This window comes from Geotrypetes seraphini, chromosome 1 (genome assembly GCF_902459505.1).
Source record: "Geotrypetes seraphini chromosome 1, aGeoSer1.1, whole genome shotgun sequence".
Taxonomy (NCBI): Eukaryota; Metazoa; Chordata; class Amphibia; order Gymnophiona; family Dermophiidae; genus Geotrypetes; species Geotrypetes seraphini.
The window spans coordinates 397,658,235-397,680,820 of NC_047084.1; the positions used below are offsets into that span (position 1 = coordinate 397,658,235).

At 46.5% G+C, this 22,586-nt stretch overlaps 1 protein-coding gene across 2 annotated transcripts in view; it reads left to right on the plus strand.

The window, feature by feature from the left end:
- Positions 1-22,586, plus strand: part of CLTA (clathrin light chain A) — a 246,552-nt gene that overhangs the window by 7,380 nt on the left and 216,586 nt on the right. For both annotated transcript variants that reach the window (XM_033917942.1, XM_033917951.1), the window contains exon 2: positions 17,664-17,698. In XM_033917942.1, the coding sequence (XP_033773833.1) occupies positions 17,664-17,698 (35 nt within the window). The remainder of the gene's footprint in view (positions 1-17,663; positions 17,699-22,586) is intronic.

Below are 22,586 nucleotides of genomic sequence, written 5' to 3' on the forward strand. Positions count from 1 at the left end.
TCTGAAATTGTGGCATTGGGCAATTCTTCACAACCTCTACCTCAGAGCTGTTTACATTCAGGGTCAACACAATTATTTGGCGGACAAATTGAGTCGTCTTCTACAGCCTCACGAATAGACGCTCAATTATCCTACTCTTCGCCAAATCTTTGCTCGTTGGGGAACTCCGCAGATAGATCTGTTTGCATCACCTCTCAACTTCAAACTGCCTCAATTTTGCTCCCGCATTTACGCTCCTCAACGTCTCGAAGTGGATGCGTTTCTACTGGATTGGAGGAATCGGTTCCGTTATGCCTTTCCTCCGTTTCCTCTGATTCTCAAGACTCTAGTCAAACTGAAGTCAGAACATGCCACCATGATTCTGATAGCTCCTCGGTGGCCCAGGCTACCTTGGTTCTCCCTTCTACTTCAACTCAGCACCAGGGAGCCTCTCCTGCTGCCAATATTTCCTTCTCTACTCACACAGAGTCAAGGATCCTTGCTTCATCCCAATCTGCAGTCTCTACACTTAACAGCTTGGTACCTTTCTGCATAACAGACTTTTCTCAATTTTCTCAGTCTGTTCAAGATATATTACTTGCTTCCAGAAAGCCATCAACTAGAAAATGTTATGGCCAGAAGTGGACTAGATTTTCTACTTGGTGTTCTACACGTCACTTGCAACCTATATCGTCCTCCGTAGCATCAGTTCTGGACTACTTGCTTCATTTGTCACATTCTGGACTTCAAACTACATTTATTCGAGTCCATCTTAGTGCTATAGCTGCTTTTCATCAGCCTCTGGATGGAAAACCCCTTTCTGCACATCCTATGGTTTCTCGCTTTATGAAAGGACTTCTAAATCTCCATCCACCGCTTAAACCACCTCCAGTGGTTTGGGATCTCAATGTTGTTTTAGCTCAACTTATGAAACCTCCTTTTGAACCGCTTGACAAAACTCATCTCAAGTATCTCACTTGGAAAGCTGTGTTCTTGATCGCCCTCACATCTGCTCGACGAGTCAGTGAGTTACAAGCTTTGGTTGCAGATCCACCTTTCACAGTTTTTCATCATGACAAGGTGGTACTCCGTACTCATCCTAAATTCTTACCTAAAGTTGTTTCAGAATTTCACATCAATCAGTCTATTGTTCTACCTGTATTTTTTCCAAAACCTCATTCTCATCCTGGAGAAGTGGCCCTTCATACCTTGGATTGTAAACGTGCCTTGGCTTTCTACCTCCAACGCACTCAACTGCACAGAACATCTCCTCAACTTTTCATCTCATTTGATCCGAACAGGTTGGGACGTCCTATATCAAAGCGCACAATCTCCAACTGGATGGCTGCTTGCATTTCTTTCTGCTATGCTCAGGCTGGTCTTCCTCTGCAAGGTTGAGTGACGGGCCACAAAGTTAGAGCTATGGCGGCATCTGTAGCTTTCCTCCGATCAACTCCTATTGAGGAAATCTGCAAGGCTGCCACTTGGTCCTCGGTTCATACTTTCACCTCTCATTATTGTCTGGATACCTTATCCAGGAGGGATGGCCACTTTGGCCAATCTGTTTTGCAAAATCTTTTTTCGTAAATTGCCAACTTCCCTCCATCCCTTTTTACTTAGCTTGGAGATCACCCACAACCCTCCCACCTCCCCTGGTTGGCTTCTTGGCTAGGTATCTGAACTGAGGATCCTCTCAGGAGAGGCGCCCCCTAGTTCGGGTGGGAAGGCACGCACGCATGCGCGATGCAGTCCTCGAAAGATCGAGATCTTCAAGCAAGTTTGCTTTCGAGGCTGTCCGCTGCGGGGCTCTGTCGGTGACGTCACCCATGTGTGGGAATATCTGCCTGCTGTCCCTGGATAACAACTGTTACGGTAAATAACTGTGCTTTATCTCAGGACAAGCAGGCAGCCTATTCTCAACATGTGAGTGACGTCATTCACGGAGCCCAGATGCAGACAGCTTGCAAGCTGATTTGCTTGTAGAACTTAGAAAGTTTGCGACTGCCGCACCGTGCATGCGCAAGTGCCTTCCCGCCCATGCAAGGGCGTGCGTCTCCTCAGTTCTCGTGCCTTCTCTCACCACAGCTCGTATTCTGTTATTTTTCAGGGTCGCTGTGTTTGTTTGTTTGGTTTTTTTTTTTGCGTGTTTTCATTTCTTTAAAAAAAAACAACCCATAAACCTTAAATTTTATTGCTTTCGTCACGGTGGGACCTGCTTTGCGGCCTCCGCTGGCGGGTTTCGATTTTGCTGAGGCCATCTTTCCATCTATGTCCAGACCGGTCACAAGCTTCAAGAAGTGTAGACGTTGCCAGCGCGCGATCTCCCTCACTGACCCACACAGGTGGTGTATTCAGTATTATCCCAGGACAAGCAGGCAGCATAAACTCTTAGTTTTCCGCGGAGCCAAGAAGCCCTGTCGCTCAGCTCTGCGCAAAATCTAAGTGCCTTCTTGCACTGTGGCTTGCTTTTTTGATTTATACGGGTTGGTCACTGTGCGGTTCGTCTTAAAAAAAACCATTTTTAAAAATTTTCTTCTGTTCGTTTGGTCTGGGGGCCCTCGGGTTTCGACCAGACCATCTGGCCTTGTTCGGCCACGGCTGTTGTTTTTCTCTGTGTCCTGGCCTGTCACCAGGTTTAAGAAGTGCCCGCAGTGTGGTCGGGTGATCTCTATTACCAACCTTCATCGTTGGTACATTCAGTGCCTGGGCTCTAACCACCGGACCGAGTCCTGTCCGCACTGTGCCACTCTCCAACTGCGGGCCCTTTGTAGGCGGTGTGCCCGGATCCTTGAGCTCTTCGGCGCTATGGAGCTGCCAGAGGACAAGACCTTGACTCCGGCCTCGGCCCCCGTAGCTACCTCGGCCTCGACCTCGATCAAGTCGCCTCCTGCCTTGAGGGCCCCGTCAGCCATGCCTGTGAAGGCCCCGTCCTCAGGTAAGTCTCTTCTTCCTCTTTCAGGTTCTCTAACGAAGAAGCCTTCCACGGAGTCCCCGGTGTCCCAGGCAGTGAGTGCAGTCCTGCTAGCATCTACGAGACCTCCCTCCAAGCATAGGGAAACTCTTCCTTGAGATCGCCCTCATAGGAGTGCACTACTGCACCTGTCCGACCAGATCCATTGGTCTCGGTGCCCATAGGCCATCCTGACCACGCAAATTTCAGCTGTCTTGGCCCATCTTGACCCTGCTCCCAGCGAGCCAGCCTGAGCACCCTACCGAGGCTCCTCAGGACAAGCCTCGCTGGTCTCGCCGGTTGTCCTCGAGTGACTCTTCGCCTCATACTTCTACGCCTGAGTCGCCGACCATTAGGCTTCAATCGAGGCACCATGCTAAGCTTGCCTCGTCTTCGAGGCACCTGCCTTCTAAGCGGCCAAAGGACTCTTCTCCTTGAAGGGGCCGGTCTCCAGTACCTCGGGCCTCGAGATCCGTTGAGGCCTCAGTACAGCCTGGGCATGGGTCTTGGCCTCGGCAGTTTTCTACGCCTCCTGGGTCTCCGAGTCGAGGCAAGTCGAGGTCAAGGACCCCTTCCTTGAGGCTGTTCGGGAGGCTCCCTTCCTCCTGAATTGCCAACACTCCCACCATCCCATTCTGGTTAGCTTGGAGGTCACCCATATGTGAGAATGTGCTGCCTACTTGTCCTGGGATAAAGCACAGTTACTTACCGTAACAGGTGTTATCTAGGGACAGCAGGCAGATATTCTCACAACTCACTCACCTCCCCTAGTAGGCTTCTTAGCTAGCTATCTAAACTGAGGAGACGCACGCCTTACGTCGGGCGGGAAGGCACTCGCACATGAGCGGTGTGGCAGTCGCGAACTTTCTAAAAGTTCTTCAACCTAGTCTGCTTGTGAAGCTGTCCGCATCGGGGCTCCGTGGTTGACGTTACCCATATGTGAGAATATCTGTCTGTTGTCACTGGATAACACCTGTTACGGTAAGTAACTGTGCTTACCTTTCAAATGAAAGAGACTTGACTCATGCGCATTTATATTACTTAGGTATTTAAACGTGTCTATCATATCTCCCGCCTTTCCTCCAAAGTCGACAGATTGAGATCTTTAAGTCTGTTCCCATACACCTTATGATGAAGATCACACACCATTTTAGTAGCCTTCCTCTGGACCGACTCTATTCTTTTTATATCTTTTTAAAGGTGCATCTTTTTTCTAGGTACCTTCTATCTCCCCATTTTCATGTCTCACTTTGGGGTTCAACCCTGCACCACAAAATCTACTACCTTCCGTAAAAAAATTGCAAGCGAACAGTTCTGGACCCAATTTCTCAACCAGTTTTCCTTTTGTCCCAAACCTGATACCCCAGAAACCAACTGACACAACTGGGTAAACCTCTCCGAGTCTACATACTGCTCTCTTGCCCCTCTATCTACTAAAATGGTGTCCTACTCCCGTAAGACCCCTGGTATCTTCCGTACCACAGAGAACTGAAGCAGAAATGCCGAGTACTGGAGCGTAAATGGAAAAAATCTAAATCCCCTGCAGATAGACAGTATCAAGTTCTACAATACAGTACTAAAAAAAGCAAGGAAGAATTTCTACAGTGACAAAATCACCAGTTCCAAACCAAAGCAGCACACTGTTTAACATCTGGCGCTCCTTAACCTCTAAAAATGACTCCTCTATTCTCCCCAGCAGCAGATGACCTAACAAAATTCTTCAACGAAAAGGTTGCTTCTATAAGAAGCTCTTTTCCATCATAGAAACATAGAAACATAGAAGATGACGGCAGAAAAGGGCTACAGCCCATCAAGTCTGTCCACTCTGCTTACCCACCCCCTGTCTATGCCCTAATGATCCAATTTCCTTATCTTGACCCTCGTAGGGATCCCACATGGGTATCCCATTTATTCTTAAAGTCTGGCACGCTGTCTGCCTCGATCACCTGCACTGGAAGCTTGTTCCAATGATCAACCACTCTCTCTGTGAAGAAATACTTTCTGGTGTCGCCATGAAATTTTCCGCCCCTGAGTTTGAGTGGGTGCCCTCTTGTGGCCGAGGGTCCCTTGAGAAAGAAAATATCATCTTCCACTTCGACACGTCCCGTGAGGTACTTAAATGTTTCGATCATGTCTCCCCTCTCCCTACGTTCCTCAAGAGTGTAGAGCTGCAATTTGTTCAGTCTTTCTTCGTACGAGAGACCCTTGAGCCCCGAGATCATCCTGGTGGCCGTCCGTTGAACCGATTCAATTCTGCGCACATCTTTACTGTAATGTGGCCTCCAGAATTGCACGCAGTACTCCAGATGAGGTCTCACTATGGCCCTGTACAACGGCATTTTGACTTCAGGCTTTTGGCTGACGAAACTTCTGTTGATACAACCCAATATCTGCCTTGCCTTAGATGAAGCCTTCTCCACTTGATTGGCAGTTTTCATGTCTGCACTGATGATTACTCCTAAATCTCGTTCTGCTGAAGTCCTAGTTAAAGTTTCTCCGTTCAAGAAGTACGTCCTGCATGGATTTCCGCTTCCGAGGTGCATGACCTTACATTTCTTAGCATTGAAGCCTAACTGCCAGGTTGAGGACCAACTTTCCAATGTAAGCAGGTCCTGCGCCATATAATTCTGTAAACTGCATTCACTTACTATATTACATAGTTTGGCGTCATCGGCGAATAGTGTTATTTTACCTTGAAGCCCTTGAGTCAGATCCCCTATGAATATGTCACTTACAATTCTCTGGTGCCCAGCATCACTAACCCTATCCCAGTAGACAGATTCTGGACAGTCTTTGAGCATGTATCCGAAGCCCAGGTCTCTAAACTGTGCCACAAATTAAGATCCTGCAAAGGTGCCCTGGACCAGTTCCCTTCCTACCTTTACGAGAATATTCCCGTGCAGGCTATTTCATCTATCACCAGAATTATCAACTCAGCCTTACTATCTGGCCTATTTTCCGTACAAATGGGACACATTGCCCTGACCCTACTACTGAAAAAAGCTGATCTAGACCCATCCTCCCCTTCCAGCTTTTGTCCTATAGCAAATATTCCTCTCCTGGTCAAAATGCTCGAGGCTATTATCGACTCAGCTCTCATCTTACTTAGAGAGATTCTCCATTCTATTACCTTGCCAATATGGGTTCAGACCCAATTTCAGCACTGAATTATTGCTGGCCTCTTTAATCTCAAAGATTCAACAACTTCAGTCTCGTAATAAGTTTGCTATCCAACTACAATTCGATCTATCTGCAGCCTTTGATGTTGTCCACCACGATATCCTAATTTACCAACTTTCTGAGATAGGTGTTGATTCCACAATCTTAGAATGGTTCTCAAAATTTTTACCATAAGAGCATAAGAACTGCCATCTCCGGATCAGACTTTTGGTCCATCAAGTCAGGCGATCCGCACACGCGGAGGCCCAGCCAGGTGTATACATGGTGTAATTTTAGTCACTTATATCCCTCTGTGCTGCTTGTAAGGCATCCCGCTCTTACACTGTTAACATGAATGGAACCATGTTCCCCAGGGATCACCCCTGCCCCTTCTTCTTTTCAACATTTATATGTCTTCTTTGAAATTCTTCCATCTTTCTCCCTTTGAAACTATTTACATATGCAGATGACATCTTTGTCCTTCTTGAGATAGATTCGAACCTCACTAACCTCACTGAAAATATAACAGCTTGCATAATGAAACTCTAATCCTGGGCCCTCTCTGTACAAATGAAACTGAATGAGTCCAAAACAAAACTACTCTGTCTTGGCCCAAAATTAGATCAGTTACCCATGGTCATTCCACTACCTTCTGGTCCCACGTTGCAGATCGAATTCTCAAGCAAAATTTTGGGCATCGTTATTGATTCTACACTTTCCTTTAATGATCATCTCAACTCTCTGGTAAAAAATGTTTAGTCTTCACATGTTGAGGAAAGAGATCCTATTTCCGCCAACAACATTTTGCTGTCATTCTTTCCAAACTGGACTATTGTAATTCCATCTAAGTCTAACCAAGAAAAAGCTTCAAAGACTTCAGAACACTGCGGCTAGGTTGATCTTCGCAAAAAGCAAATTCGATCATGTTTCCCCGCTTCTGTCAAAACTTTACTGGCTTCCGGTGATTTCTAGGATTCACTTTAAATGTACCTGCCTAATTTTCAAGATCCTACATGGCATTCTTCCTCCCCTAATCCCACTATCCTGGAATTCTTTGAGACCTGACACTACCAGATCCTTCCACTTACTCAAACTATCTTTCCCCTCGTTAAAAGGTGTCATGTATGCAGGTAAATTAGGGAAATCCCTTTTCTTCAAATTCACTGAGATTTGGAAGTACCCCGCTGCGGAACCTAGGCTCATTCCAATTATTCCAAAAGTATCTGAAAACTTGGCTTTTCTCCAAAATGTAAAGCTATCTATTTAAAATGTAAATCTAGCTATCCTCTTCTTAACTTCTAATTTCTTATTATGTCCTTCCCTCATTTATTGAATTACCTGTAAACCGTGTCGAGCTCTATCTTTATGGAGATGATGCGGTATACAAACTTAAGGTTTAGTTTAGTTTAGTGCAGCCTCCAGAATTGTACACAATATTCTAAATGAGGTCTCACCAAAGTCTTATACAGGGGCAACAGTACCTCTCCCTATGCAACCTAGCATCCTTCTAGCTTTCGCCATCATATTTTCAACCTGTTTGGCCACCTTAAGATCATCACATACAATCACACCCAAGTCCTGCTCTTCTGCCGTGCACATAAGTTCTTCACCCCCCTTAATTGAACCGTTCCCTCGGGTTTTTGCAGCCCAAATGTATGATCTTGCATTTCTTAGCATTAAATTGTAGCTACCAAATTTCAGACCCTTCTTCAAGCTTTGCTAGGTCTTTCTTCACATTGTTTCTACCATCTGGCGTGTCTACTCTAGTGCAGATTTTGGTATCGTATGAAAAGAGGCAAATCTTACCCGACAACCCATCAGCAATATTGTTTATAAAAATGCTAAAAAGAACAAGCCCAAGAATAGAACCTTTAGGCACACCACTGGTAACATCCCTTTCCTCAGAGCTATCTCCATTGATCACTACCCTATGTCGCCTTCCACTCAACCAGTCACTTTGGGACCCATCTTGAGGGTATTCAGTTTATTTATTAGACATCTGTGTGGAACACTGTGAAACGCTTTGCTAAAATCTAAGTACACATCTAGTGCACATCCTCTATCCAATTCTCTTGTCACCCAGTCAGACAACACCGCTGACACCTTCCACCCAATGTGCGGTGACAGCCAATAAAGCAAACAAGATGCTAGGAATTTTTAGAGAAGGAATTATTAACAAAAGCAAGAATGTTATAATGTCTTTGTATTGCTCCATGATGCATCTTCACCTTCAATACTGCATTTGGTTCTGGTCGCTGTGTCTCAAAAAAGATATAGCGGAATTAGAAAAGGTTCAAAGAAGACCAACCAAGATGGTAAAGGGGATGGAACTTTTCTCATATGAGGAAAGACTAAAGAGGTTAGGGCTCTTCAGCTAGAGAATGACACGGTGGCGGTTTACCCGCGGCCACCGCATTTTAGCCGCGGGTCACCCGCCGAAAACGGGGAAGAAAACTAGCAGTCGCTGCGGCGACGGGGACAAGGCCATTCACCGCCCGCGGGGCGGTGAATGGTCTTGTCCCCGCAGTGAGGCATGAAGGATCGCGCGGTCCCCGCAGCTCACACCCGCCTGCCCAATCGATCCTAGTGTTTAGCCAGCTCTCTCCCTTCTCCTCACCTTAGTTTGTAGATTTTCTTTTTCGGCGACCCGCACGCTATCAGAGAGCCCGCACCCGCTGCTGCTCAGTTTCGATCTTCTGCTCTGACGCAACCGGAAACACTGAGCAGCCGCGCGTGCAGGTCGCCGAAAAAGAAAACCTATAAACTAAGGTGAGGAGAAGGGAGAGAGCTGGCTAAACACTAGGATCGATTGGGCAGGCAGGTAGTGGCTGCGGGGACCGTGCGATTGCTAGTGTTCCCGGCTCAAATTGGAAGGAGGGAGTGAAAGGGAAAAGGATTCTGGGCCAAGGGGATGAAGTCGGAAAGAAAAACCCACAGCAGGAAAGAAAGGGAAGGACTGGCAGGTGAGCCAGATGCTAGAAGCAGGGGGGAGGAAAGAAAGAGGGAAAAAAGCTAGATGGGGTTGAAAAGAAGAGACACACTGGTATGGAAGAGGAAGATAGGGGAAATCTGGACACAGGAAGGTAACAGAAAGAGGGGAAATTATGTGCATGGGGCATAGGGACAGAGACATAAAGGGGACATGACATGGGGATGGTATATGGACACAGGGGGGGCAATGACAGATACATAGGGGAGATATTAGAAATGGAGAAAATAGGAGCACAGAAGCGAGATGGTTTGTGGGGATGGGACAGGGACCGAGCTTGCAGGCTCCAGGGGCTTGCACAAATTACATTGTAACATGCCATGAAAATAAGAGGAAGGAAGGTAGATAGGCCACGCGAGAGGAGCTGAAGGGTAGTAGAAAGGAACAGATGGTAAAGGAGGGAGTGAAGGGTGGTGGTGGAAAGGAATAGAACAGACATTGAAGGAGGGTGGAGAGGAACAGACCCCCAAGGGAAATGTGGAAGACAGAGTGGGAAGAAGACAGATGCTAGACTATGCGGGAGCGGAGGGAAAAAGATGGGTGCTAGACCAATTGGGGGGGGGGGGGGTTAAGGGAGAGGCACAGTAACAGCAAATGGAAGACGCAGAGAGAAGACACACAGTGGATGGAAGGAATTCAATGAGAAGATGTGGAAAGCAGAAACCAGACAACAAAGGTAGGAAAAAAAATTATATTTATTTATTTATTTTTTGCTTTAGGATAAAATAGTATATTAGTTGTGTTGATAAAAATTTATAAACAAAGCCCTGCCAGCTGAACATCTCTTTCTCTAGTTCAGCAGCAGGAACTTTGATTTATAAGAAAGGAATAAGCTAAATATTACAGTACTAAGGCTTATATGGATGCAGCGGGGACGGTGACGGGGCGGTGAATGGGATGGCAGTGGCGGTGACGGGGCGGTGAAAGGGATGGCGGTGACGGTGACGGGGCGGTGAAGGGAACGGCGGTGACGGGGCGGTGCAGAGGATGGTGGGCCGGTGACGGGGCGGTGACGGGGACAGATTTTTTCCCCGTGTCATTCTCTATCTTCAGCTTTAAAAAAAGACAGCTGAGGGGAGATGTGATTGAAGCCTACAAAATCCTGAGTGGAATAGAATGGGTCAATTTTTTTTTTTTCTTCATCAAAAATTACAAAGACCAGGGGACACTCAAAGTTACAGGGAAATATTTCTAAAACCTATAGGAAGAAATATTTTTTCACTCAGAACAATTAAGCTGTGGAGCACATTGCTAGAGGAAGTGATAAGAGTGGTTAATGTAGCTGGTTTTAAAAAAAGTTTGGACAATTCCTTGGAGGTAAAGTCCATAGTCTTCTATTAAGACAGACACAGGAGAAGCCACTGCTTGCCCTGGATAAGTAGCATGGAATATTGCTTCTATTTGGGTTTTTGCCAAGTATTTGTGATCTAGATTGGCCACCATGATGATGGGATACTGGGCTAAATGGACCATTGGTTTGACCCAGTTTTCTTATGTTCTTAATACAGGAGTCACACTTACCTGTAGTTCCCTATATCTCTCTTACTTATACATTTGAGAAGGGTAGATGTGGTTCGTCTCTACTAGTCCTTCGGTACCATTCCTGACTCTAGAGAAGTATTGAAAAGGTCAGCCAGTGGAGCCGCCAGAACTTCCCTCAGTATGTTCAGATGTATGCTATTTGACCCCATTGCTTTGTCCACTTTTAGTTTAGCTAGCTCACCACACAGAGTCCTCTGAAAATTATTCAGAGTCTGCTACATCTCCATTCCTATTTGCATTTGACTTCTATAGTCCTGCTCCCAGCACTTTAGCTATGAACACTGAACAGAAATATTTAAGCTACTAGTCTTATATAGCCCGTTACATTAACGGGCTAGAATATATGTGTGTGTCTGTCTTTATTTCTTTTTCTCTCTCCTTAGCCGCTTTCTGTATTTCTGTCTTTCTTTTTTTCTCCTTGGCTGTCCACCACCACCCCTTGCCTGCTCCCCCTGTCCATTCTCCCTTCCATTTACCTCCCCTGTGTCCTCCACCACCCCATCACCGCTCACCTTATCCAGCAGCAGCCCTTCTCCCTTTGTTTTACCTCCCCCCTGTCCATCATCACCTCCTTCCTGCTCCCCCTGTCCAGCAGTAGGCCTCACTTCATTTTTCTGCCTCCCCTGTCCATCAGCACCTCTTCCCCTGTCCATCAACCCCTTTTTCCTGCTCCCCCTGCCCAGCAGTATGCCTCCCTTCCTTTTTCTGCCCCCCTGTCCATCAGCACCTCTTCCCCTGTCCATCAACCCCTTTTTCCTGCTCTCCCTGTCCAGCAGTATGCCTCCCTTCCTTTTTCTGCCCCTCCATTTCTCTGCTGCAACATTTCTCTCCCACCCCACTTCCCTGTGCAGCATTTTCCTTCTCCTTCCCCATACCTTCCTCCTTACCTCCATGCCCTACCATTCTCTCCCCCTCTGCTCCCTTTCCTCCTTGAACTTCATCGGGCAGCAGCAGCATTTACAATTAATTGCTGTTGCCGGCTTCAGGTCTTCCTCTCTGGTGGGTCCTTTCTTCATGAAAACATGAAGTAGGCAGGACCCGCCAGAGAGGAAGGCCTGAAGCCGACAACAGCAGCAAATTTTAAACGCTGCTGCTGCCCGAAGAGGAGGAGTGGCGGGGTCGGAAGAGGCAGAGCTGCAGCTCTCCGATGGAGACCTGGAGGAAGGAACATCCAGTGAGATCATCAAGTTTGCAGACGATACAAAACTATGCCGGGCAATCAGAACGCAGGAGGATAGAGAGGAACTCCAGAGCGACTTGTGTAGGTTAGAAACATGGGCGGAGAAATGGCAGATGAAGTTCAATGTGGAGAAATGCAAGGTTATGCATTTAGGCAATAAGAATAAGGAATACGAGTATACAATGTCAGGTGCAACTCTGGGGAAGAGTGAACAAGAAAAGGACCTGGGTGTACTGATAGATAGGACCCTGAAGCCGTCGGCACAATGTGCGGCAGCGGCAAAGAAGGCAAATAGAATGTTGGGCATGATAAAGAAAGGAATCTCGAGTAGATCGGAGAAAGTTATAATGCCGCTTTATAGGGCAATGGTCAGACCACACTTGGAATACTGCGTCCAACATTGGTCTCCCTACCTAAAGAAGGATATAAAACTGCTGGAGAGGGTGCAGAGACGAGCAACAAAACTGGTGAAGGGTATGGAGAAACTGGAATACGAGGATAGACTTATAACATTAGGATTGTTCTCCCTTGAGAAAAGGAGACTGCGTGGGGATATGATCGAGACCTTCAAAATACTGAAAGGAATCGACAAAATAGAGCAGAGAAGATTATTTACATTGTTCAATTTGACACGGACTAGAGGACATGTAATGAAGATAAGGGGGGACAGGTTCAGGACTAATGTCAGGAAGTTCTGCTTCACTCAGAGAGTGGTTGACACCTGGAATGCCCTCCCAGGGGAGATTATTGCGGAATCTACCGTCCTAGGCTTCAAGAGCAAACTAGATGCATATCTCCTTAAGAGAGGCATATAAAGATATGGTGGACTATAAATTATGCCAGGTGTACACCTGGCAGGGCCTCCGCGTGTGCGGATCGCCGGACTTGATGGACCAAAGGTCTGATCCGGAGATGGCAGTTCTTATGTTCTTATGCCGTTGGCTCCTTTGGTCCCGGTTGTGTCTCTAAAGACACAGCTGCGGCTCCTCTCAAGATCCCCAACTGCATCGGACTTCCGACGCAGGTGGGGATCGCGTCCCGTTTCCTCCTTCCTTCCTTCCGACGGCAAGAGCCGCCGCGGCCAACAGGCTCCGCGCCGCCGCATGCATGCATGCGCACTCCTACCTGCGGTCCCTACAGCTCACGGAAAACGGGTTCACGAAGGTGGGAGTGCGCATGCGCAGCTTAGGGTTTTATTATATTAGATTCAGCCTTATCTTTATCAGTTTCTACATATTCCTCCCCTTCACCGTTGCATTTCACAATGCCACTTTCGCACTTTGTCCTATCAATAACATATCTAAAAAAGTATTCTCTCTTCCCCTTCCCCACCCCTGTTTTACCTGATAGGCTATTTTTTTCTTCCGTTTGCATCTTAGCTTTCCTGCCTACTTGACCAGCTTTGCTTAACTTTTCGAGATATTTTTGCAAGTTTGTCAGAGCCAACAGGTTTCAGCTTGACTGTACATGTTACACCCATGGCATTCCTCCATTTGAGGCTGGCCCAGTGGACCCTGTTTTCCCATTGGTTTCAGACCAAAAGGAACCTAGATGATACCATCACTACAACTCTTCTAGAGACATATTTGTCTTAGGCAGACAGTTATATTTGATTTGACTTTGGAACTACCATTCCAAATTCCTCCGTTTTTGTCAGCAGATGCATCCAGCCTGAGCTGGGGAGCTCATGTAGATGGGGCTCCATATCCAAGATTGATGGTCTCCCAGGAGGGTTGACTACATATCAACCTCCTGGATCTATTAGCAGACTAAAGCCCAGAAACAGTCCACCCAGCTCTTGTTTCTTTTGACCCTAATAGGATGGGGGCTGGCAGATTGCATGTCCTTTACTTATGCCCAAACTGGGCTAAAAATTGAGGTTATGTCACGGCTCATAATGTAAGAGCAATGGCTGTGTTTGTAGCTCATCTGAGATCAGCCTCCATAGAGGAGATTTGCGAAGGTGTGACATGGTCTTCTATTCACACATTCACATTTTGTTACTATATTGAGCAGGAGTCCCAATCACAGCTGGTTTGGTCAGACAGTCCTTCAGCGTTTAGTTAGTGTCTGGAATCTACTCTCACCTCCCAGCCTATTTTGTTTTTGTTCCAGGATGTCTTCAAAAAGTAAAACAAGTTCTGGCCTTGCCAGCTTGTTTTGTTTACCTTTTTTTTTTTTTTTAACAGCTTGATGTAACTAGGGATTCCCAGATGTGTTGTTCAACTGTAGCAGATGCTCTTTCAGGACTGCAGGATACTTATTCTCATCTCTGCTCTCCTCCACTACTAGTTGTGTTCAATCAGCTACACCAGGGGTAGGCAATTTCGGTCCTTGAGAGCCGGAGCCAGGTCAGGTTTTCAGGATCTCCGCAATGAATATGTATGAGATGGATTTGCATGCACTGCCTCCTTGAGATGCAAATCTATCTCATGCATATTTATTGTGGATATCCTGAAAACCTGACCTGGCTCTGGCTCTCGAGGACCGGAATTGTCTATCCTTGAGCTACACTATTAGACTGTTTGGTCCTGTGTGATATTGGTGAACAGGAAGACATGTGCATACGTGGTGCACATTCTTAAAGGCTTTCCAAGATTAATTCTGGGCAGTGTCACTGCTGCATTCTCTGTTGGATGATGTCACCCAGATGTAAAAAAATGTGTCCTTATGTCCTTTAAGAACATCTACTACAGATGAGTAACTAACGCTGTACCATAGCCAAGTGGTCGATAGACAATGTGTAGCATGTCTCTCTCACCTTGTATCTCATTCACTGACTAAATGTATCTTTATTGTAAACAGCTTTGAACTTCACGGTATAGCGGTATATAAGAAATAAATTATTTCTTGAAAAGGACAAAACCCCATCCATTACAGAATTAGAAATAAATGCCACCAAATACCCTATACCAGGGGTGCCCACACTTTATGGGCTTGCGAGCTACTTTTATAATGACTAAGTCAAAATGATCTACCAACAATAAAATTTTTTAAAAAACACAAAGCACACTGAAAGGCAGAGAAAATGTTAATTATTCATATTCCGGGTTTTTTCAAAGAGGTCACGGCAGATGACTATATGCAATGTCACCTCAGTAACAAAATACAAAAATAGACAAATATACCCCCTCCCTTTTTACTAAACCACGATAGTAGGTTTTAGCACAGGGAGTTACGCTGAATGCCTCGCACTGCTCTCAATGCTCATAGGCTCCCTGCGCTAAAAAACGTTATTGCGGTTTAGTAAAAGGGAGCCATAGTGCAAAATATAGACAGCAGATATAAATTCTCAAAACAGGCACATTTTGATCACTAAATTGAAAATAAAATCATTTTTCCTACCTTTGTTGTTTGGTGATTTCATGAGTCTCTGGTTGCACTTCTTCTGACTGCGCATCCAATCTTTCTTCCTTTCTTTCAGCCTCCTGTATGTTTCCTCTCCTCCAGACCTCATTCTCTCCCTAAACTAAACTAAACCTTAAGTTTATATACCGCATCATCTCCACAGAAGTGGGGCTCGACACGGTTTACAGGAATTAAAAAAGAAGGGAACTCCAATGGAAAGAGGAAGGGAAATTGGTAAACAGAAGGAAAAAGGGGGATTTAGAATAATGGAGAGGGAGGGAGTTACATTTTGGAGAAAAGCCAAGTTTTCAAATGTTTTCTGAAGTGTTGGAGGGAGGTCGAACTCCCTGTTCCCCCTTCTTTCTATCTCCCTGTCTGCCCCCTTTCTTTCTTTCTTTCTTTCTCCTTGCCCTCCCCCAAGCCACTCGGTTTGCTGCCACCGCCATCGGGGAACAGCCCCCAAGCCACCGCCGTCCCAAGCTTTCCCTGCAGAAACAAGGCATTTCTCCCCATTCCATCCAGCCTGAGCCCCATCTCTCCTTGATCCAGCATTTCCCTTCTGTGTCTGTCAGAATTACCATTCCACCTATTTTCCAGCATCCCCCTTCTTTGTGTCCATCTCACCTATATCCTTATCTCACCACTTTTTCAGAATCTTTATTTGTCTCTATCCTTGTCTTTACCCCATGTTCACCATTTGCCCTTTCAATGTCTTTATCTCCTCCCCCCCCCCCCACTTTTACAGCATTACTTCTATGTCTTCATTTCACCTCCTCTTCATGTCCCCTCTGTATCTCTATCCTTATTCAGTAGGTCCTGATTACCCTTTGTGTCACTATCTCCATTTTCAGCTTTCCCCCCTTTTCCTTTGTTAATGCACCCTGTAGCCAGAATCTTTCCACCCTCCCTCCACTCCGGCCCAGCCCAGTATGAAATATTTCCTTTTGTTTACCTCCCCTCTCTCTTTCTCTCTCTCTTCTGCCCCCTCACTCATGAGTCCTGCATCTGGCCCTCTCCCTTCTACCTGCACCTGGCAACACCCCCTGCTCCGCGGCTCTCTTCAGCAACTCGTCAGCAGCGGTGATCAAGACAGGCTGTCGACATCGAGGCCTTCCCTCTACGAGTCCCGCCTTTGTGGAAAAAGGAAGTTGAAACAAGCGGGACTCGCAGAGGGTAGGCCCCGACGTCAGAAGCTTGTGTCGATCGCTGCTGCTGAGTTGCCGAAGAGAGCCGCGGAGCAGGGGGTGTGTCTGGAAGCAGGTAGAAGGGAGAGGGCTGCTGGAAGAGGTAGAAGTTCCGGAGTATGACACCGACCCGGACCAGGGTGATTTCTTTTTCAGGCTGCTGCTGCTGCTGCCACCACGCCCCCTCCCCCCCGAAATGACAAAAACAGCCTAAAGTGGATGCCCGGCGTCTTTGACGTCGGGGAGAGGAAGATTGATAGGTTCGGTAGATCGTGACGGCAACACGAGTCTATCACGGAGCCCGGGATGGGCTCTGCGATCGACTCACGTTGCCTTCTTGAGCTACCGGTCGATCGCGATCGACGTATTGGCCACCTCTGCCCTACACAGTCCACTCTTAAACTCCTAGGAGTGATGATAGACAGATGCTGCACCATGCAGGTCCAAATCAACAAGACCACCCAGAAAGCCTTTTTAATCATGCGCAATCTGAAAAAAATAAGAAAATTCTTCGACAAAGAGCAATATAGGCTCATAGTCCAATCCCTAGTCCTAGGTTTAGTGGACTATTGCAACATCCTCTACCTACCATGTCCCGCAAACATGATAAAACAATTACAGACTGTATAAAACACAGCCCTCAGACTGATCTATTCACTAAGCAAATATGACCACATCACCACTGCATACCTTGACTTTCACTGGCTACCTATACAAGCGAGAATTCAATTCAAACTGTACTGTCTATTATTCAAAGTAATAAATGGCACTGCCCCCACATATCTAAACAATTGCCTAAACTGAAGCAATATAACTAGAAAAAGGAGAACACAGACCCCATTTACCTACCCCCCATTCAAAGGTACTTAGCGCAATAATATATATGACAACCTACTAGCGACGCAAGCAGCAAAACTTGACCACCACATCTCCAATTTGCTGACTACTACGATTGACTTCAAATCATTTCGAAAAGAAATCAAAACCCTGCTATTCAAAAAATTTATATAGATACCAAATCACTTCTCCTTATTCTTCCCCCCCTCGTAAATTCCCCCTCAAAGCCTCCTCCACTCTTTGTAATTTTTCCCTTCATAAATTCAATTATGTAAACAGCGCCCTAAACTATAATTTTCCTGGAAATGTCCAGTTACCTTCTTTTGTAATACGCCTTGAACTGCTAGGTACTGGCGGAATAGAAGTCACTAATGTAATTATTTTTTAAACCTAACCTATGTCTCGCCAATCAATTGTTAACTGGAAAATATTTTCTTCATACAAGTAAAATAAGCATGACCTCCCCCCTCCTTTTTTTTTTTTTTTTTTAAATAGATGCTGTTGGAGTGATGAATGGAGAATTCCACCAGGTAAGCCATAATGAAAATACTTATTTTTTTGATGGATGGGAAAAGATTGACTCTGCCTTGGCATTCATCCAGAGTTGATGGATCCAATTATATAATTCTAGGGCTACACATTTGTGTTGGTGCAATAATGTTCTTTATCCCAGGACAAGCAGACAGGTATTCTCACTAGTGGGTGACATGATCCGACGGAGCCCCGATGCGGACGCCTCACAAGCAGTCTTGCTTGAAGAAACTCGAAGTTTCGAGAAGCCCACACCACGAATGCGCGAGTGCCTTCCCACCCAGCATAGGGCGCGTCTCCTCAGTTCTTACTTTTCCGCGGAGCTGAGAAGTCTGTTTTCGACTCTCTGCGTGAGGTTAGTTCACTTGTGCCTTCTTAAAGTCCGCGGTTTTGGGTTCTTTTACTCAGAATCGTTGCTTTTCGTCGTGCTTTCATGTTTTTAAAAAAAAAAATAAAAAATTTCTTCCATACGTTCGACCGGACAGGCCGCGAGGCCACAGCCCCGTGGCTTCGATCTTGCGGCGGAGCTTTTCCGGCCTATTACCGGTTTTAAAAAGTGTGTCAAGTGCCAGCGCGCAATTTCACTCACGGATCCTCATCGACGCTGTCTTCGGTGTCTCGGGCCTCAACACCTTCCGAAATCGTGCGCGCCTTGCTCCGCACTCGCAGCACGTGCTTTCAAGCGTCATTGCTTCCTTAGCAACAGCAGCAGATGAATCCAGAGACCAATGGGATAGCCCACATCTACCAGCAGGCGGAGATAGAGAAACTGATTGACAGGTGGTCCTATTGGCTGGCACTTCTAACATAAGAACATAAGAAACGCCTTCGCTGGATCAGACCGAGGTCCATCTAATCCAGCGATCCGCACCCGCGGCGGCCCATTTAAGTACTCCTTTTTGGAGACCCAAAATTACCGTATCCCTCAATATGATATGCAAGAAGGTGTGCATCCAACTTGCGCTTGAATCCCAGTACAGTAGTCTCCTCCACAACCTCTCCGGGGAGTGCATTCCAAGCACCCACCACGCTTTGCGCGAAACAGAACTTCCCGACATTTGTCCTGAACCTACTGCCACTCAGTTTCAGGCTATGACCTCTAGTCCGTGTCACACTTGAAAATGTTAGTAATGCTGTTTCTTGGTCCATTTTATCAAATCCTTTTAATATTTTAAAAGTCTCTATCATATCCCCCCTCAGTCTTCTCTTCTCGAGGGTAAACAGTCCCAGTTTCCTGAGTCGATCTTTGTAATCCAAATGCTCCATCCCTTTGACGAGTTTCGTGGCTCGCCTCTGCACTCTCTCCAGTAGAGTTATATCTTTGTTAAGGTATGGAGACCAGTGTTGAACACAGTATTCTAAATGCGGTCTGACCATTGTTCTGTAAAGCGGCATCTACTCGTAATCCCCTTCTTAATTATGCCCAACATCCTGTTTGCTTTCTTCGCTGCCGCCACACATTGTACCGATGGTTTAAGGGTACTGTCAATCAGTACCCCCAAATTCCTTTCTTGTTTGCATTTTGCTAACTTCACCCCCATCATCATATACTCATGTTCTTTATTTTTCTTTCCTAGGTGCATCACCTTGCATTTGTTTATGTTAAAGTTCATCTGCCACTTGTTCGCCCAAGTTTCCAGCTGGTTCAGATCCTTTTGGAGGTCCTCGCAGTCCCTTTGAGTGCAACCGCCCGACATAGTTTTGTATCATCAGCAAACTTAATTATATTGGATGATGTTTCCTCCTCCAGGTCGTTTATAAAAATATTGAACAATATAGGTCCAAGAACCGAGCCCTGGGGCACGCCGCTAGTCACTTTCTCCCAGTCCGAGTATTTCCCATTTATGCTAACCCTCTGCCTTCTGTTTCTAGCCATTTTCCGATCCATCTGTGCACTTCTCCCCCTATTCCATGGCATAGTAGTTTCTTCATGAGCCTTGCATGTGGGACCTTGTCAAACGCTTTCTGAAAGTCCAGGTAAATTATATCCACTGGATCGCCACTATCCATTTGTTTGTTCACTTTGTCAAAGAATTGCAGTAAATTTGTCAAACATGACTTCCCTTTCCTGAAGCCATGCTGACTAGCCCTTAATAGATTATGATCCTCCAAGTGTTGTACAATGTTTTCTTTAATTAGTGTTTCAATCATCTTCCCTGGAACCGATGTGAGGCTCACAGGTTGGTAGTTTCCTGGATCCCCTCTTGATCATTTCTTGAAAATTGGGATGACGTTCGCTATCCTCCAGTCTTCTGGTATTTGCCCAGTTCTAATTGACATGTTAGCTACGGATTGCAATAGTTCACCAATTTCCTCCTTAAGTTCCTTTAATACTCTCGGGTGAATTCCATCTGGTCCTGGGGATTTGTCGCTTTTTAGTTTGTCAATCTGAACGTAAATCATGTCCAACGTCACATTTACTGTTGTGAGGCTTTCCTCTATCTCCCCGGTGAATATCCTCCCTGTGGCTGGCATTGTTGAAGTGTACTCATTTGTGAAGACTGAGGCAAAGAATGAATTCAACCTATTGGCAACCTGTTTGTCCTCTTTAATTGACCCTTTCCTTTCTAGATCATCGAGAGGGCCCACTGCCTCTCTTACTGGTTTCTTTCCTTTTATATATCTAAAAAAGGGCTTGTATCATCAGTATGCTCTATCTCCCAGCAGGGGAAAGTCGCTATTCAACTAGCTCCTGAATTCTGGCTGTGCCTGGTTTGTTGTTTTCTCCTGTTGAGGTTTCTCTTCAGTGAGCCTGCCATTCTGTTTCTCCTGTTGAGGTTTCTCTTCAGTGAGACTGCCATTCTGTTTCTCCTGTTGAGGTTTCTCTTCAGTGAGCTGGCAATGCTATTTCTCCTGTTGAGATTTTCTCTTCAGTGAGACAGGGGTGTCCGGCTGAACGGTGCCGGCTTTAGGGGTTACACCTGGGGCCCCCCCCCCAGGTCCCTGCCTCACCCTCCCTCCTATGATAGAGGGCTACCTGGGTCTCTATTTTTTCTTCTTTTCCTTATAAAAAAAAAAAAAAAGAGAGAGCCCACTTGCTATTTATGATTGTGTCTTTTCAGGGGTGCTAGACCGGTGTCTACCAGCGTCTGCCCGCCCTGTCAGCTTGGTTGTGAGTATTCCTTTTTCACATTGCTTCTGCGGGCTATGTATTTTCTAGTGGTGTGGGAGCTGTGCGATTTGTTTTGCGGTTGTCTTCGACCTAAGGGTTTTTGTTGTTGGTTTTAGGTTTTGTTCTGAGAAACGGGCTGCTGTGCGGTCGCGTGGTTCCCTACAGTGATAATTTCTTTCTCAACTGCTTAGCTTTGTTGGACAATTTGCAGTATGTGGAAAATTAAATTTGGAATGTGTGGATGTTTCTGTACAGGGCTCCAGCTTGGTGTTTTGAGTATGGTTGTTTGAATTGGAGCTTTCCCGCGCGCGGGAGCGCAAGCTTGTTCTGGTGCGTGGGCGGGAGAGTGCTAATACTTGCGGCCTGTTCCTGGGGCTGCCCTTTGCACGGCGGGTGTCGTGGCTGTGTTCGTGTCGCCAAGTCGGTCGCTGTTTATGAATCCAGTGCCTTTCTGCGAGCAGGCAGCTCGTGCTTGTACTCTGACGCTGGTGGGCGCGCCGCGGATTTCTTGAAGTCTGTTCGGCAGCTCCTTTTCTCTGTGCCTTCGGCAGCTTCCCTGTATTCTCCACACGGATGCAGGGGGCCGGCGCTTCAGGCACATGATTGTTCTCTGACACTGCCGAGTTCGCTGCAGCGTGGATGGTGTTATCCACGGAGGGGCCAAGAGTTCGGGTGGCCGTGGCTGGGTTCGCTTATACGGCTGCTTAGTTGTTTTACCGTGGGCTGGGAGTCACGGTCTTACGACGAGCAAGAGGATCGCGCTCCTGCGCTGGTGGGGGCATCCCAGTGTTCGGAGCCTTGCTTTTTTTAACTAGCTGGTATTGTCCTCTGCCGCAGCTTTCTGTACCTTCGGAGGGAGATGCGTCGGTAGTGCTGACAGTTTTTGGCCTTCCTGGGATATAAGCGCTATGTGTGGAGTTCTCCTGGGTTGTTTGACCTGCTGTGATAGCATTCTCTCGGGGAGGGGGGGGGGGGGGAGTCTCTGCAGGCCCTTAGAAGGGAAATCTGCTCTGTACTTACCACCCTGTTTCGGCTTGCCTCCATAATGGGTTAGCGGCAGGCGATTCCTGGTACAATTTAGGCAACTCGCAAGAGAGTTCCCGGTGCTTCACTCGGGTCTCTCCTAATCTAGCTTGGTGTCTCCTAAGGATGAGCCTTTGTAGGTTGGGATGTTCCCTGCATATTGGGGCCATTCCTGTTGCGCTGAGTGTGTCTGTTGCGCTTTAGACTTGCTTACTGCACATTTGGAGCAGTTCTGGGGGCATGGGGCTCTTCTCGGTTTCCTGCGAGCACGTCTGTCCTTGTCTATTTTTAGCATTCCAGGGTCTTATGCTGGGGTGTCCACTCTTTTGCTTTCCCTGGGCCGCTTTGACCTATTTTACAATTGTGCATGAACCTTGCAGTGTAACATGAAATTGACTTTCAAGACTATATACAATTTTTTTCCTTTGAGGGCAGTCGTATTTTGGAGTAGCTAGCATGCGATGTTCCGATTGCATGGGCTGCTGTGGATTAGTCCTACTCATTCTTATGTTGCCTAGTATGTTCTCAGGAGGTGTTTCTTCCTTCTATTCAGGACTTGTGACTCCCCTCCTGCTCGTTTCCTGTCCGCTACTTCATTTGCATGGGGTCTTTGCTTCCCCTGCCTGCTCTTTCGACTGCTCACAGAAAGGGAGATTTGGTTTTATCAGGTTGCGGATCTTTGGTTTTTTTCTTTCTACTGGTTTGCATTATGTTGGATTATTTTCTCCCATTTCAGCTTCTTGCTTGGGGTC